The 18,446-nt window shown below is 43.9% G+C and overlaps 1 protein-coding gene across 7 annotated transcripts in view; it reads right to left on the bottom strand.

Moving 5' to 3' along the window:
- The window catches only part of ZBBX (zinc finger B-box domain containing), a 71,601-nt gene that overhangs the window by 9,000 nt on the left and 44,155 nt on the right, over positions 1-18,446 (bottom strand). For 5 of the 7 annotated variants that reach the window (XM_025187071.3, XM_014575813.4, XM_075937876.2 and 2 more), the window contains exons 17-20: positions 18,136-18,300; positions 6,070-6,321; positions 4,574-4,712; positions 616-825 (exon numbers count right to left, since the gene is read on the bottom strand). In XM_025187071.3, the coding sequence (XP_025042856.3) occupies positions 750-825; positions 4,574-4,712; positions 6,070-6,321; positions 18,136-18,300 (632 nt within the window). In that variant the 3' untranslated portion in view covers positions 616-749. Of the gene's footprint in view, positions 1-615; positions 826-4,573; positions 4,713-6,069; positions 6,322-6,784; positions 6,983-18,135; positions 18,301-18,446 lie in introns of those variants that run through there. The other 2 variants (XM_075937878.2, XM_075937880.2) reach the window with 2 other exon arrangements.

The raw sequence follows: 18,446 nt of genomic DNA, 5'->3' as shown, positions 1-18,446 counted from the left end.
TCAACAGGTGCTTAGAATATACTAATACTGTAATTACATAGTTTATATAGCCTTGGTAAGCTAATGATGAAATTGACTATTTGTTTTCAGTGGGATCACTCAGGAACCCTTCTTTTTTTATCAACTTACTCTTTCCTTTATTCTCATCATCTCTGAAGTTGTATATCATGGTTACATTCACAGGGCAAAGAGGACTAGAGATGCAAAACATGGGTCTTTCTCTAGGGCCTGGATGGAAAACCAATGATACCAATCCAACGTGGCATATTGCTGGAAAGAGACAATTGGACTCTTGCCCCCTAATGCTGAGCACAGTTAACCAAGTTTAAATGTGGCGTCAATTATACCCTGGAAGGCTGAAAGAGGAGCCAGTAACATGCACCATATTTAAACTTGGCTCACTATGCTCAACATCAGGAGGAGAGTCAATTATCTCTTCCAGCCATATAACACTGCCAGGTGATGAGCTGCCTCAACATTCATGTACCAACAAATAACTTTTGCAGGAACAAGTTTCCTGTTTCTCAACTTTCTATGTTTTGAGTAAAATGAACTTAGTAGATGCAATAGTACTGAACACACAGTAATAAAAAGAGGCAAAAAAATTCTCAAAAATGATTTTTAACACATTTTATTGATAGGATAGACTTGCAACATTCTTCAGCACTTGAGAACTGGCTTCTAACAGGCTGATTGTTTTATACGATGGAATGAAAAAGAATCACCAGCAAAGGAGGGGGTTTATTTGGTCAACGTAGTGCTATAACTTCTTGCTTGTCCCTCAGAATCTCTTCTTCTTCATCTGTATGGCTTTCATCCCAATCTCTTAAAAAAATATACACACCACATAATTATCAACAGCTTGTGTTCAAGTTCCTCAAAGAAACAAATCCTGGTAGTATTTGTTTGGTCCTGTTTCTCACATTCATTTAATGTTAGCTTGATGTATCATATTTTAAGAAGGCATAAAAGGTGTGCAATTGGTAAATTTTATCTTAAAATATCCCTTTGGCTAAAACTAGAGCATCCATTTTTCTTCTGTCAAGTTGTTTCTCAACTCTTTGAACTAGGCTCAGTAGAATTTTTTTTTTAAAATAATTTCACTGGAAACCAATGTTTATTTTTAAGCTTTTTAATTTTCATAATTTAAATGTCAACAATTGTGCAAAATTATGGAGATGTCAGATAATTACAGTAGATGTTGAGATTCAAAAAATTAAAGTTTTAACACTATCAAACATAAATGGAGTGGTTAGATGTGTGATGCTCATAAAGCCAAGATCCTTAAAATCAAAGTTTAATGTTATCAAGCAGATTTTCTTTTTTCCTTGTGCAAATGTTGTTTATTTTAGACAAAATAAATTCCAATTTATGTGTATATGTTGAAATCTATGTATATCAACATTTGCTAATGACAATCTAATCCATTCAACCCAACTTTTAACTGAGAGACAAGTATAAAAGTCCCAGAGGGGAGTGAAGAAGTCTCAGAGGGGAGGGAAGCTCATGATACCATACATATATTTGTTAGTCTCTGAGGTACTACAGGACCACTCATTTTTTTAAGTTACAGATTAACACAGCTAACTCTCTGAGACTTTTAAACATTCAAGGCACTGCATTCAGCCATATGAAGTAGAAATTCATCAATTGCACAAGAAAACTTGCCCATATCCAAACACATATTTTACCCTCCTATCCAAGTACAAACAGATTATGCCCAATGGACTACAGGTCAAAACTTCACTACAAACTATATACCGCACAGACTACAGTGAGAGATTATGCCATTCACTCTCTAAAAAACTAAGGAATCACCTAATCACCATCCTATACAACAAACAGAAGAAAATCAAGGAGGAGTTCTCAACACTAGAGACTCTCATAAAAAAAAACCAAGCTCCTTTATTGCTCCACTCATCTAAAGAAGAGTGCTGTGCCCATAAAGGGTTCATGATAGTATAGATATATATAGTTTTGCTAGTCTCTAAGGGGGGTGTGTGTGTGTGTGTGTGTGTGTGCGCGCTACAGGACCAATAGTTTTTTTTAACAGGAAAGTAGCGAGTCAAAACCACCTTCATTATCCTGTCTCATCTGAACCCCAAATCCCAGAATGAATAAGCTAAGTAAAAGGAATTTCATTTGTACCATTATTTTATAAAACAGTGATCAAGAAAACAATAAAACTAACGTTCGTTTTAAATAACTTTTGCCTTGGGGGCAAAATTTCTTCTGCTACTGCTATTTAATTTGAAATTTTTGTTGAATTCCCTATTGACATGCACCTGCTTCATTATTAACAACAGAAATTGTAAAACACATTTCATTTCCAAAACATTATACTAAGTTTAACTAATCCTTTGATGCATAATCATTATTATTTCTATTTTAAAGACGAGTTAATGGTGGCACAGAAACTTTTCCTATGGTCCTGCCAGACAAAGGATTTCTGGTTTCCCAGCACATGCACCGTCTGCATGCTGCACCATGACATTTGACAAACAGTTACAGAATCAGTGTTTCTAATTAACCTATGCCTCTTGTTTGGTTGAAATACAGTTTCTGCAGCAAACTGTTAAGGACTTTCAATTAAAAGATGATATTTTTATTCATCTTTTTAACACGGCAAGGTATTTAAAACCAAAACTCAACATTTATAATTTAAAGGCATTCACCAGCAAATTGCACTATTTTCATGATTTCTGGTAGCTTTCCTTCCCCGTGAGAGTCACAATACATTTGAGGTCTTTTATCACCTACACCTGTCCACTCAGTTCTTTCAGATAGCTACCAACCAGCAGTATCGTTCTTCTTTCCTGGCAACAGCAATCATGCAACTGCAATGGCCAGATATGGAATTCTAAGTACCATATCAGAAGGCTGATGCAGAGGACATGGTCAAATGATGGAATTGTACAATTTTATTTAGCCATCAAGCAGTGACTGAGAAAATGGAACCATCCACACTGCCAGAAAAGACTTTAAAAAAAAATTCAGATCTGAACAATGTATGAGAACTAATGTTTTCCAATAAAAAATAGCACCGTTTCATTATTTTCTGAAGAAGTTGAAATTGCACAAGAAAAATAAATGCCAATAACTTTTTGTGGTTATGAAATTTCACATTTGATAAACGGGGCCTTACAATTTTATTTCTAACAAACAAAAACTCTCTCCAATCAGAGATGTAATGAGTTAGCAAGAAATTATTTTACTGAGTTAGACAAGCAGCATATTTTTACATTTGTATTACTTCTACACCAATTTATTGCTATAATCTCAGTGACTAGGGACTATTTTTATTTTTAATAGATATTCTCTAACACTTTTCATTTTTTCATGTGTGGTGAAGGGGTGTGGTCTTGTACCCTGCTGTATGGGGAGAGAACCATAACTGCCCCCTGAGTAGGCAGCCACCCTCCCAGAAGCACAGGGGCAGGGCAGGAACAGGAAATATAAAAGGCAGGGCCCTCAGCTCAGTGGAGGGAGAGCTACCAGATAAGGAGGGTGTTCCTCATCTTTGCATGGAGTTTGCAGCAGATGTAGGTCGCTATAGTGCCAGAGAACCAAAGGAATTGCCAGAACTGTCAACCACCAGCACCGAGCAATTGTTGGAGCCACCACAAGCTGTTTACTCCTGCGAGACAGACAGTAATTCTGGACCCCAGGTGCCTTCCAAATAAGATGTGTAGGAAGGAACCCAGGGAAGCCAAACAGGATTTAGCTGTGTTACTGATTATAAGCCAGCCAGGGTGTTATGGTCAGATTTCCCCACTGACCTGCTAGCAGATGACTCCGTCACTGGTAGGGATCTAGACTGGCATGGAGTGGAGCAGAAGGGCAAGTGTCCCCCTACACTCTGCCACTGACCATCACTTTGGTGTCAGGAGACCTGCATTGGTCTGGCACTGTCTGAACTTGGATGCCAGATGGTTTGCTCTCACATTAGAGACCTAATCTTCCCTAGACTATTGAGGTGCCCTCCCTGACCGCTGAACTGATTGTTGATCTGCTCTGACTGAACCCCTGGGCAAATAAACCCACTACTGTTCTGCCTGACTGAAGGCCAGAACTCCCTACTGAACTGATGCCTAATCCTGATTGAAGGGCCAAGTAGATAGACTCATTGCTGTTCTCCCAGACCATAAGCCAGAGCCATTCAATATGCGTCGCCCCGCTCTTATTGAGGGCACTGGGCCTATAGATTTACCGCTGCTCAGCCTGACTGCAGGCCCAGAATACTAACTGTGAGCTAATTCTCTCCTGAACCCAAGTAGTCTGGAAACGTCATAGTGGAGGGAATAATCTTTCCCCCTCACTAATGCGAAAGGATCTATGACCGCTTTATAACATGTTATATTCACTCTCATTTAACAAAACATTATGCAATGTAACTTAAAATTGTTAGGACATTTTTAAAATTCTTTTACTATATTGATGGGATTGTTGTAAGTTATTCAGATAAAATACATACTAATAATTATCCTTTTTTGGAAAATATGTCTACAAGAAGGAGCTTGCCAGTCAAACATTATACTATTCAGCTAAAAAATAATCAGCCAGTTTAACTTACCCAAAAATAGCAACTTTACTGTGGTCTTTTATTTCTAGGTTATTATGAAAATCTGTAATATTTTCACTTATCTTCTTTGAATGTTGGCTGAAAGCAGATAAGTCTTCAGGAGTAAAGCTGTACAGTTTTTCCTGAGGATCTGAAATATTTTATGTCATTTTCAATAATCTACATATCAAAAGTGCAGTACCTACAATATATGATCTTGAAAACTTTATCAGAACAGCACAGACATAAAAACAAAAACAAGAAGCCATTAACATCAAAATGATAAAATACTCTGATTTTGAACGCTACTGGAAACACAAATTAATTCTAAATTTGTATTATATAGCTTCATCAGTGTTTTTAATATTTTTAAGAGCTCATAATAAGGACAACACACCACAACTTTGTGCCTGAAACCTAGGGTCCATCCACAGTTTTCACAATAGTTGCAAAAATTCCTGGAGTTTTGAAATACCCGATATAGACAGGGTAGAGAGCTATTTTTTGCTAGTTCACAGAACTTCAAGAACACTAAGCAACATTGATCTTCACTCCTAGAGATACATATGCACCAAAAGTAGTCCAGAAAAAAAAAGTATTCAATCATCTCTTTGCACCATTAATTGTCCCTTAAGTAAAGAGTTTTCATAATGTTGGTCGTTAAAAAAAACAATCCCCGGAGGAAGTGTTTCTTTGCCAACACTGCCAAATAAACTGGCATTTATCATATGGAAGATGATGCATTAAGACGGGTGACACATGGATCAGATCCAGTCTGACAGGGTTAACTCTTGATGGACCCCCATTACTATATTTAGCCGCACAGCTACAAGTACTAGCAATCGCAGCTCCCTTTGGCCACAGATTGCCATTCCCGGCCAATGGGATTTGCAGGTAGTGGTGTGCCAGTCCGCCTCGCTTCCCAGCACTCCCATTGGCTAGGAATGGTGATCCATGGCCAGCGGGAGCTCTGATTGCTGGCTCCTGTGGCTATGCAGGTAAATATAGTGGCAGTAGCCCATCAGGGACTATCCTTGGAGAAACACTTCCATGTGATTGCCCACCCCTGAATTAAGATGATGATTTCCGTCTTGGCCTCATTTTTTCTTTTGATTTGATCTTGGCTGCAGTCATTTGCTGTTTCGCAGGCAGCTATTAAAAAAACCCTCATACCCAGAGGAGGTACCTGACCCAGAATGTCAGAGTTTGTTTACAGAAACAAAGGAAGTCAGAGATCCGTAAGTATAAGATCTCTGTGACTTGTTCCTATGGAACAGAGCTGAAGATTATGTGATGATTGAAAATAGGAAGATCATCTTATTAAGCCAGAAAAGTAAAGTTCTGCATAGCCAGAATGATGTGGGCACTTCATGCTGGATCAGTTCTTTAAGTTTTCAAAAATCAGAGCTTTACTAACGATCATGAACACAACAATAACAGTTTGCTTCACATTTTTGCATGCATAAGCACTGTTGCATGACATTTATGTTGTCACTAGAGATAATTACCTATTTGACTTTTTAGTTCATTTTCCAAGCCAGCTAAGGCTTGTTGATCAGCAGTATATTCTAAGAGAGGGTCATTTTTTTCAGATGATTCAATGGATTCAATTTTTGAAATTGTAATAGCTGGTCTAGATAAGGGCTGAGTAGTTAAACTTCTTGGTCTTCTCTGAGACAATGAACAGTGAATACGATCACACTTCATTGATTTAGAGGGTGGTATATTTGCTGACAAAGGTCTTCGGAAACTATTTTTATCTGGAAAAAACAAAAAAATGTGATTATGAGTAAAAATTTTAGATGTGTAACAGAATTTGATCTCGCTGTCATTTTCTCTAAAGTAATGAATCAGTCTACGCAGATTTTGATTTTTAAATAATTTTGATAGATAATATTGATGTTTAGATTTTTAGTATTTTTATCAATGTCAGTTTTCGCAGTTGTACAAAATTATTGGAAGGCATGGAAAGAGGGAGTCGGAAAAGTACAGTAGATGCTGAGATTCAAAGAAATTTAAGCTTTATAATCATTATAACACAAATGCTATATTTTGACACTTGATGGTGATAAAAGTAAGTATTCTTAAATCCAACTCTAAAGATCCTGAGAAGGAATTTAATTTTAACTGACAAAAATATCTTTCATTTGTTTGTTATGTGTGCAGTGACAAAGTTGGTCAATAAAAATCTAATTATTCCCAGTGTAAAGCGAAGTTACTCACCTAGGTGCAGTAACTGTCATTCTTCGAGATGGTCTCCATCAGTGCTCCACTGTAGGTGCTGGGCTTGCCCCGGTACCGCAGAACGAAGACTTCTGAGTAGCAGTACTCGGCTGGACCATGCATGCATGGCTGCATCCCGTGGCGTTCATGCTCTTTTATGTGCTCGCCCCCTGCAGTTCCTCAAAACCACCTCGGAATCTGTAAACAGGAGAAAAAGAAGGAGACAGACTCCGAAGCAGGGAGGAGGGCGGGTAGTGGAGCACCCACGGGGACCATCTTGAAGAACGACAGTTACTGCACCAAGGTGAGTAACTTCACTTTCTTCTTCGAGTGGAGTCCCCAAGGGTACTCCACGGTAGGTGACTAAGCAGCAGTACCCTCATGAGCCGGAAGGTAGGATATAGAGTCCCTGTTTGTCTGCTGATGAGAGCACTGCTGATGCCACCGCAGCATCTCTGCAAATGTCTTTTAGAGAAGTGCCATTGAGAAAGGCTGTTGATGCTGCCATTGCTCGTGTGGAATGTGCTCAGAGTTGTGTTGAGAGTGATAACCCCTTAGAGGCGTAAGACTGTGTTATACACGTGGTTATAAGTTTAGAAATATGCTGGGGTAACAACAGTTGTCCCTTAGTTTTGTCGGCCAGAGAGACAATTAGCCGGTCGGTTTTCCTAAAACATCTCATGCAGTCTATATAAAAGGCGAGGGTTCTACCAACGTACAGTGTATGGAGAGACATTTCACGTGGTGAGGAGTGAGGCTTAGGGTAAAAAGATGGCAGGATAATAGGTTTTTTGATATGGATGGTCGAACAAACTTTTGGTATAAATGCTGGATGAGGCCTTAGGACTACCCCGTCTTGGTTAAAGATAGTGTAGAGCGGTGTTGTCATTAGTGCTGATAGCTCGCTGACTCTGTGTGCTGATGTAATTGCAATTGCAAGGAGGAAAGCTAGTTTCATGGTTAAGGTGCGCAAAGGTATGGTAGCTAAGGTATGGTTCAAATGGCGATGTGGTTAGCGCACTCAAAACAATGTCCAAGTTCCATACTGGTGAAATAGGTTTACGAGGAGGACTTATATTCGAGAGACTTTTCATGAATCTCTTAGTCATTGGGTGGGTGAAAAGGGAGGTTTCCTTGATAAGCTGTCTAAAGGCTGAGATCGCCGCCAAGTGAACTCTGAGAGAAGCTAATGCGAGGCCTGTGTTGCAAGTAACTGAAGACATGATGAAGTGGCGTGGAATACGGGAGCAGTTGCTGCTCGGTACACCAGGAGGCAAATCTGCACCATTTTGAGAGGTAAGTATTTCTCGTTGTCTGCTATCTACTGTGAATTAGTATGTTTTAAAGCTGAGTACAACAGAGGGATTTGGCAGGATTCAACCAACTAGGAGCCATGCCCTGAGTCATAAGGTATGTATTTGTGGATATCATAGTGTCCCTTGATTCTGAGTGAGAAGGTTTGGAAGGGTTGGCAAATGGTATGGTCTGCATGGTAACATGCATTGAAGAAATGGGAACGAGTCATATTAATAACACCACGAGCCCACGCTGGTGCTATTAATACGACGGTGGCGCCGTCCGTTTTTATCTTCTGCAGAACTTTGGGGATGAGAACTGTAGGTGGGAATGCATAGAGGAGGGGTCCGCTCCAGTTGAGGAGAAAAGCGTCGCCCGAGGGAGCCTTGACTGAGTCCAGCCCTGGAACAGTACTTTTGACACTTGGTATTTTGGCACGTGGCAAAAAGGTCTATTACAGGAGTGTCCCCTTCCCCCGTTGGAAGAGAGTATGGAGCATTCTGTTGTGCAATTCCCACACGTGCTCTGGTGAAAAATTTCTGCTGAGGAAGTCTGCCCAGATATTCAAGGCTCCAGGTAAGTAAGAGGCTACTGGTGTTATGTCGTTGCAAATGCACCAGTTCCAAAAGTGGATAGCTTTCGTGCAGAGGGAGCAGGAGCAAACTCCATCTTGGCGGTTCACATAATATATCGAAGCGACATTGTCTGTGAGGATCCTCACTGTGGTATTGCGGATATGACTGAGGAAAGCTCTGCAAGCATTGAAGATTGCCCGAAGCTCCAGGAGATTTATATGGAGTCATGTCTCGGAACGTGAACAGTGACCTTGGATTGAAATGTCATCCATTTGCGCTCCCCAGCCTAGAAGGGAGGCTTCCATGGTTATGTGATGAGATGGTTGTTGTGAATGAAAAGGCACGCCGGCAAGGAGGTTCGCATGGTTCATCCACCACTGGAGCGATTGGGTAACAGATGGTGGAGTGGTTACCGACCTGTGAAGGTCGTGTTTTGTGTGGTTGTATATGGTTGCTAACTAATACTGAAAGCTACGAAGATATAGTCTGGCATAACGGACTACATAAGTTGTAGCCGCCATGTGGCCAGGTAAGTACCTGGACGGATGGACTGCCTTGAACATGAGGTCTTGGATAGTCTGGAACTCTATGAGGTCTTGGATAGTCTGGAATCTCTGAATGGGTAAGTATGCTCTTGCTGTGATCGCATCTATACGGGCACCAATGAATTCCAACTCCTGAGTCGGTTGAAAAATGGACTTTTGGTTGTTTATGAGTAGCCCAAGGGCATGGAAAGTTCTCATGGTGGTCTTAAGCATACCGAGAATATCGGTGCAAGAGCAGCCTTTCAGTAGGCAATCGTCCAAATAGGGGAATATGATAACTCCTTCTCGACGGAGGTGTGCCACTACTACCACCAGGATTTTTTAGAATACCCTGGGGGCGGTGGAAAGGCCAAAGGGTAGAACCCTCTATTGGAAATGACTTGTTCCGACTATGAATCGTAAGAATCATCTGTGCACCGGATGGATTGTGACGTGGAATGTGAAAATACACGTCCTGAAGGTTGAGGGCTGCAAACCAGTCATGTTGATCTAACACAAGTATTATCGAAGCGAGGGTCACCATTTTGAAACGTTTCCGTAAGAACTTGTTCAAGTTCCAGAGATCTAATAATAGTTGCCATGCGCCCGACTTCGGGAAATAACAGGAATAGAATCCCCTGTCTCTGAATTGTGCTGGAACTGGTTCGATCGCACCAATGTAGAGAAGTTGGTCGACTTCGGTGCGCAGCAGGGATTCTTGAGATGGGTCCCTGAAGAGGGAAAGGGTGCGGGAGATGGGGAACTGGAAGGAATGGTGACGAAGGGTATGGAGTATCCTGATTGGATTATTTCTAACACCCATCTGTCTGTGGTGATTGAGGCCGATTGATGGTAGAAGGACCTCAGGCAGTGAAAATATTGGTGACCTTGGTGATTTTTGCTGGTATTTGCTTTTGTCTGTGTACCCTCGACCGAGGCGTCAAACCTGCTGTTTGGTGTTCATTGAGGTGTGGGTGAGATTCCCCTGGTTTCGACGCCTCTGTGGTCTTTGTTCCGTTGGTGATCAATGGCCCTCTGCTAGTTCTGCCATTGTTGTCGGACGTAAGGGTAGTCATAGCGTCTCTGATATGGGGGACAACGTCAACGGCTATACCAAGGGGTGTACATACCCAGCGTCTGCAGAGTTGTGCGAGAGTCCTTGGAGGAGTGTAGCACACAGTTGGTTTTCTCAGAAAATAGTTTCTACCTGTCGAACGGCAAATCTTCGACTTTAGTTCGGAGGTCTTTGGGGACTGTGGCCGATTGAAGGTAAGATGCTCATCACATCATTACCGCTGAGGCGGTGGATCTTGCTGCTGTGTCTGCTACGTCCATGGCTATTTGTAGGGCAGTTCTGGCTGATGTGTACCCTCTTGGACCACTGATTTGAGTATGGGCCACTTGATTTCCAGCAGATGGTCTAGCAGGAGTGTGAGTTTCGTGAAATTGTCAAATATCTGGTTAGAAAGGTGTGCTGTTTGTAGTTTGCTTTCTGGAGCATGAGTGTCAGAGATGTGTACACCTTCCTACGAAGTAAGTCCAACTGCTTTACATCCTTGTCGGAGGTATGTCTATACTGAGGGGCTTTCGATCTTTGGTATGCTACATCCACCACTAAAAATTTCGTTTGGGGAAGGGCAAAAAGGAACTCCATCCCCTTGAGTGGCACAAAATATTTTCTGTCTGGTCTTTTGCTAGTTGGTGGAGCAGAGGCCGGGGTTTGCCATAGCTCTTCGGCGACCTCAAGTATAGCTTCATCAAGTGGTATAGCTATTTTTGTTCTGTATTGAGGCTGAAGGTTTTTAAGGAGGCAGTGTTGCTTCTCTTTTACTTCATCTAGGTGTATCTCTTGGCTTATGGCTACCCTCTCGAAGAGTTCTTGAAACCGACGAAGATCATCAGGTAGTGAGATGTCTCTCAGGATTACAGCATCATCTGGTGAGGAAGAGGAACGGTCCATGGGGGGAGTTTCCTGCGGTCAGTCCTCAGTGGGGGAAAGCTGCGTATCGTTTGGTTCCGATGGCTGACATTGAGGAGATGCGGGTTGGCCCATTTGAGGGACCGGAGTTGGGGACTGCCTGGTTGGTGTGCAAGTCACAGCATGACCTTCTGCAGGACCTAGAGTGATAACAGTATGAGCGTTGACTAGGCGAGTATCGGTGGTAGCGGTCTTCATGATAATAAAGTCTTTCAAGAGGCGATCGTCGATCAAGGTAAGTGTGCTGAGATTGTTCCCAATGAGATGAACGAACTGAATGGGGTGAATGGGAATTAACATAGGAGGCACTAGATGATGCTGGAGACAAAATATAACGACTGTGGTGAGTATGATGATGATGAGTCGTGGCAGCCACTAGAAATGGTGAAGGTAGCATTTGCTTTGAAGAGCGTGGGGATTGGTGCCGTCGCGAATCATGTAGTGTGGGGGACCTCGGCGCTGGTGGAGATGGTGACGGTGAAAAAAGCAAGAAGCATGAGCAACTTCGGCGTCGATATGGACTCGGTGCAGTACCAGGGGCGTCGGTACCGGGCGCTCTGGTGCCAGGCGTGTGCAATGCCGGTGCCACAGGGTTTCGTGTCGGCACAATCAGTGCCATATCTCACATATCGCACGATCAGTGACAGTGGTGAGTCCGGTGCCACTGGTGCCGATGATGCTCTCGGCGCAGATCCCCTTGGTGCCGAGTATGTGGCCGGTGCCAACGCAGATCTTGGTGTTGGTGTTGATGCCGGTCTTGACAGTTTCTTTGTTTCTGGAACAGCAGGAGCTTTGGGGCATGGTTTTAAAGTACCGGACATCCCAGGCTCATCTCCTGAACTAACTCTGCTATGTGTGGTAACTGGCAGAGATCTCGTAGGTAATGTCCTGGGTTTCTTAGAAGCTGTCTTGGTAGGGAAGAAACCCTATGTTTCTGAGGCTGTGTGGAGGAGGTCACGCTTCCAGAGGTTTCTGGTTGAAGCACCTTATCAAACAAAATCTAACGGCACCTCATCTCTCTGTCTCGTCTGGCCCTTGCAGTCAGTTTTAAACAATGCAGGCATTTCTGGGGACATGGGCTTCCCCAAGACAGTGAATGCAGCAGGAATGGCCATCTGAGGCAGGCATTGCCTTGCGACAAGTGTCGCGTTTCTTAAACACCAAAGGAAAAGACTTTTTTTTTTTGAGAAGGTAACTAGTTATATCTTAAACTATGTATACTATTAACTTATGGGATAAACTTGAGAGGAAAAAGGTATAGCGGGATTGTAACTTGGCTAACAACAAGGGAAGAAATGTTTTTCTTTTTGTTTTTAGCTAGGAGAATAACAAGAGGGATATTTGGGAGCAAGGAGAAGGAAAAAGAAAACTGGGAGCAGAACGAGCTCACGCAGCAGTAGAAGAAGAAAGTTGAGGAGGGCAGCTCAGTCAGTGTGCAGCCTGAGGCTGTTGAGAGGAACTGGAAGGCAGGCCACGCAAGGACAGAAAAGAGCGTGAATGCCACGGGATGCAGCCGTACATGTACGGTCCAGCCGAATACTGCTACTCAGAAGTCTCCATTCTGCGGCGCCGGGGCAAGCCTAGCACCTACAGTGGAGCACCCACAGGGACTCCACTCGAAGAACTATTATTATACAACATAACGCAAATTGTGATGGAACTTGGCATCTTCGACACCCCTTTTATACTACCATATAACTTTCTGCAAAACAAATTCTAGATTTCAAGTTAGCACACTTGGTCTTAGTGTGTGGCACAGAATTTTTTTCTACTGTGCTGAAAAATACTTAATTCTGCCACTATTTATTTATGGTTGTTGAAAAATAAAATGTATAAACTAATAAAAATTCAGGTTTTTTGCACTGCATTCAAAATTGACTATTTTAAACTGTCAAATAATATATTAGAGTCTGTCTGTCTGTGTGCCTGTTTATTCACGAACTCCTCCTAAACGGTAAGAGCTAGGACCATCACATTTGGTATGCAGCTTCCTCTTACCCTTAACTTAAATTAAAATCAGGGTTTGGTTGTTCCTGGAAAACACAAAGTGCCAGGAATAGTTCTTTTAGGGAGGAAGCAGAGGGAGGAGGGATACTATACAGAGAATAGACCCTAGGGCCAGCTGCAGCACCAAGAGAGTGGCCAGCATGGCTAAGGCTCTGACATCTAGCCTGCTAGCACAGTGGTAATGAGCCTCCTCCCCCTCCCTCTGGAACTTGTCCGCCCCCCTTGTGGAAAGTCTGCAGTGGGAGGGTGCTTGCTGGAGGGGGGGCAGTCTCCAGAGCCTGCACTCTCCTCCCCTTGTGGACAGGCTGCAGGCCATGGGGGGCAGCTGCAGGAGAAAGGGGCAGCCCCCAGATCCTTCTCTTCCCCACAACAGCTTGCAGGCTTCAGGAGGGTCCACTGGAGGAGGAAACAACCCCCAGAGCCGAGTCTATCCCAGACAGCCTGCCGTGTGGGCCACTGGAAGCCAGGGTCAGCCTCCAGAGGAGTTCACAGACAGGACGATTGTAACACAGCTCTTCTGAACCTTGCATTGTCTCTGGCATGAGATGTGAACAGAGAAACACATTGTGGCTCTACCGAGGTTATGAATTGAGATGTGTACCAGGAAGGCCATGAAAAATGCTTGTGCCATTGTCGAATGGGTTCCTACAACTGGTAATGGCGGGACATTTGTCAATTCATAACAGGTCTTTATGCAAGAAGTGATCCTGTTGAAAGTGCTCTGTGAAGAAACCAGGAGGCCCTTCATTCTATCCCATGTAGCAATGAAGAGTTGGATTGATTTATGGAAAGGCTTGGTACACGTCAAGTAAACAGCCAAATCTCTCTAGATGTCCAACATGTGCAGATGCCTTTCCTCAGCTGTCTTGTTCAGCTTTGGACAGAATGTGTCCAAATGTGTCACAGTCTGTATGAAAGGAAAATACCACTTTAGCAGAAAAGCTAGGTGGAGTCACAGCTGGCCCTTGTCCTTGTGAAAAATGGTGCACAGCGGTTCCAAGGTCAAGGCTTTAAACTCTGAGACTGGTCTCCTTGTTACTGCCACCAAGAAAGCAACCTACAGGGCAAGTAGTACAGAAAGCAGGACCTCAGCAACTTGATAGGCACACCTATAAGCTTGGAGAGGGCCAGGTTAAGGTCCCACTACAGGACCGGGGTCTAGACCTACAGGCAAAGCCTCTGCAGACCTCTCAGTAAAGTGGCTGTCATGTCGTGGGAAAAAAACTGTAACTCTGGATCAGCTGGTGGAATATGGAGATGGCCGCAAGGTGCACTCTGATGGAAGAATGTGCTAAATTCTGGATCCTGAGATACAGCACAAGTAATCTAAATATAGACTGTACCAAAGAACAAAAGGGAGAGATGCTGTGTTCCAACACCCAGTGGGAAAACCTTGTCCACTTTGTCAGGTAACCACTAAACAACCACTTTTGGTTAGAGAAGACCCTGCTAAGATAATCCACCAAGACATTCCTGATGACAAGTTTCCAGATGGATGCCATGGATGATGTAGAAGTCCCAAAGTTGGAGGGCTTCTTGCCAGAGAGCTGATGAACATGGTTTTCCTTTCCTGTTGATGTAGACCATCAAGGCCGTAATGTCCATCAGGATTCTCACCACTTTGCATGACAGGGGAGGCAGGAGGATTCCACAGGCGAACTGGACTGCTCTTAGCTCTTTTGACATTCATGTGTAACATCGTCTCCTCCGGGTACCAGTCATCACGACACAAGTATATTTAGACACCTACCTGTCTCAGGTAAGCAGCAATCACCAACATGTCCTGGATGAATACACTCGATGCGGTCACCAGGCCAAATGGGAGGACCGTGAACTGGTATTTGCCAGGGCCCACTGTCAATGCAAGGAAGTCAGGAAGATTGCTATGCAAAAGCATGCATCCAAGTTGAAGGCAGAGCAGACCGACCAGTCTCTGATCAAGGGAAGAAACGATGGAGGCCAGGGATGTTAGATACAGTTTAATTTAATAATCATGTAACCACACCAAATCTTAGCAGTTACACAATTATTCAATGGTCCCCGGGGGTGAGGCAGCCAGGGGTGATACAGCAGCAGTAGCGCGAGGCAGAAGGGGCCTGTGGTGGCGGGGGAACAGCATCCCATGGAGCAGCCTCTGTCCACAGAGAGCCCGGGCCATTCGCAGACAGAAACTGCTCTGTGGCAGCAGCCCCTGCTCATGGGGGGCCCGAGCTCCCCACAGACAGAGGCTTCTCCAGCATCCAACCTTTCCCACTCACTGCACTACTACCTCTGATATAGAGGCAGCAGCACGGGGGGAGAGGGCCGCTCCATAAAGCTGATGCTCACGGGGAGCCATCTGTGGGAAGCAGCAAGTGAGTGCAGGCAGCTCTGCGGGGAGGCAAGCTTGAAAGCCAGCTCCCTGCATGTACCAGCTCTCACCTGACTCCCTCACCCTCTGAGCTGATGCCTCTCTATCAGAGGATGAGGTGCATGGGTGAGGGCGTAGGCAGCTCTGTGGGATCAAGTGCTTGTGGGGAGCCACCTTAAAAGCCAGCTCCCACCTCCCTCCCGTGTTGCCTCTGTTACAGAGGCAGCGAGGGAGGGAGTACGTGCATGTAGTCGTTTGGATTAACCAATAAACCCAGGCTTATCAGTTAATTGTTTAAACAAACGCTAACATCCTTAATGGCGGCTAGGGAGACCATACAGAACTTCAGCTTCTGTAGGTATCTGTTAAAGCCTTGTGGGTCCAGAATACGCCACAACTTCTCCTTGGCCTTTCAGATCAAAAACTAATGGGAATAGATCAGTTTGTTCCAGTGCTTGTGATGAATCTTTTCCACTACCCAAAGCTGCAACAATCCTTCTATCTCCTGCAAGAGGAAAGTGGAAGGGGTGTCAGGGTACAGCTAGAGACAGATTGCAGGGTTTATCTCTATGCCACCATATGGAGGACCCATCTATCCAAAGGTATGCAGGTACATGCATGGAAGAAACAGGAAAGGTGGTTGGAAAAAATGGGGAAGATGGATCATGGGAAGAGTTTTGTAGGCTTTCATTCAACACATCCTCCCTCAAAATGATCATAGTGAGAGTCAAGCTCAAGCCTGACTGTTGAAAATGATGACTTGGGTGGCATTTGTAGCCCTTGCTCTTCTTGGGGAACAGTTCCTGCTGAGCTTGGATCCCTTGGCCCTGAGATTGTAACAGTTTAAACCTCTTATAGGTTGGTGTAACCAGTCAGACATGACTCCCCCTCCCTTCTTTTCAATGGCATCTAGCTGGCTGACCATACCCCTCTGTTTACCCTTTTCCTTGACCCTAGCTATGTTAGCTACAGTTTGTTAAGTGTCAAGCAATACGATTTATGTTAGGCTTTTTACTATGGTTTCTTGTTACTCAAACTTTGCCTAGAAACCATACTGCTTAATGTAGACTTCTGAATATACATGTAGCCTATGGAATGAGTGTGAAGTGAGAATGAGGAATACCCTATCAAAGGCAGTTTAGGATCAGTAGCCTTTTAAAGCAATCAAAGACGGTGCAAAGTGTATAAATCAACTGATAAGCAGACAGGAAAAGCTCTCTCAGACAAGATATAACAACACAGCGGAAACCTGGGACCGGCCCAGAGAAAGTAAAGCCTCCTGCAGATCTGAAGGAATCTCCCAAGCAACTTCATGGCTAAGTCTCTGGGAAGCTGACACCTGGCCAGCACTCCAGCCACCAGCAAAATCAAAAGTAATCTACACCGCACTTGAAGCCTGCCTCCAAATTGCCAGCATGAATGTGACTGTGACTGTGAGCGTGAGCGTATGTGTGTATCACCCTACTCTTAAGAATCTGTACCAATAAACAACCCCCAAAACAATACGACTCCAGCCCACTCTTTGTCCAGGTTTGTTACTCAGCAGGTCTGCGGAAGTGCAACAGTTGGGACAGTAACGTACAATCCTAAGGTCTTGAGGGTCGTGAGCGAAAGTCTTTTAGCCTGTGAGCTTACTCTTGTCTGTTTGCTCTGCAAACAGGGTCTCTCCATCAAATGGAATGTCCTGCATCAACTGCTGAGCTTTGATCAATAGGCCAAAGAGGAACAGCCAGGATGTCTGTTGCATGGAGATAGCATACCGTAAAAACTTGGGTATAATGCGCACCTATGTATAATGCGCACCTGCCTTTTAAACATCAGAATTCTTGAATAAACTAAACTCTTATTTATAATGCGCACCCCCATTATACTTGTAATTTTACAGTATATATAGGAAGGAAGGGGCTCGCGCCTGCTGCGGGGTCCCCTGCCCAGCTGCTCACGCTGAAACCGAGCAGGCAGCGAGCCAGGGTGATGCAGCCTAGCAGTACCACCAGCTCCTCACTTCGCCTGCCATGGGGGCCCCTGCCCAGCTGAGCTCGCGCTCGCTGAGCTCACACCTGCCACGGGGTCCCCCTGCCCAGCTGAGCTCACGTGTGCTGAGCTCACGCCTGCTGTGGGGGCCCCCAGGCACTGCCTGAAGCAGCACCAGGCAGGCAGCAAGCCAGGGTGCTGCAGCCTGGCGGCACAGCTGGCTCCTCGCCTTGTCCGGGAGTCTGGCAGGGCTGCGGCCCCACGCCACACTGCAGCAGGAAAGTTTCTGTGCGGAGGGGAGAGGGAGTTAAAACTTTAAAAAAAATAGCTCTTACCTACCCCGGCTTTGACCCTAAAAAAATGGGGGAAAATGTGACATACTCGAGATTTTACGGTATATCTAAATCTAAAGTTAAAATGGTTAGACTCTAAAACTACCTATTTTAGAAAAGAAAAGTACACTTTCATTCAAAAAATAATTCATTACGAATTGCATCAAACAAATCTAAGCCCCCACAATTCAGCAAATTCAGCATTTGTTTAGCTTTAAGTTAACAGGATTGCTGATATGCTCAAACTTAGCCTGAGAGATACCTAATGTGCAAAATCAAAAACTCCAAAAATTGTTATCTTGTTCATATTCTTACCAATGGGTGAGCTGTGCTTTAATGTCCATGGTGAAACCCCGGTGCGTAAATTTTGTAGTTCCAAATTACTTGAAGATCTGCTCAGTTCTCTTTGCAAGACATCCTGTACTATACAATCATCAGCATATTCACTTAGGCTAGTGTCTCTGAACCAATGTCCCGTTCCTGAAATTAAAATTCAACATAAATAGCACCAGGAAAATATTAATATGTTGTTTATGCTAATATTTATTTAGTTCTTAGGAATGTAGCTGCTGATTATTTAATAGTTTTATGTCCAAAAAGGATCAGCACATTATAATTAGAAATTT

This window comes from Pelodiscus sinensis, chromosome 10 (genome assembly GCF_052426305.1).
Source record: "Pelodiscus sinensis isolate ZL-2025 chromosome 10, ASM5242630v1, whole genome shotgun sequence".
NCBI classification, from domain to species: Eukaryota; Metazoa; Chordata; order Testudines; family Trionychidae; genus Pelodiscus; species Pelodiscus sinensis.
This window is presented reverse-complemented; position numbering and strand designations above follow the sequence as displayed.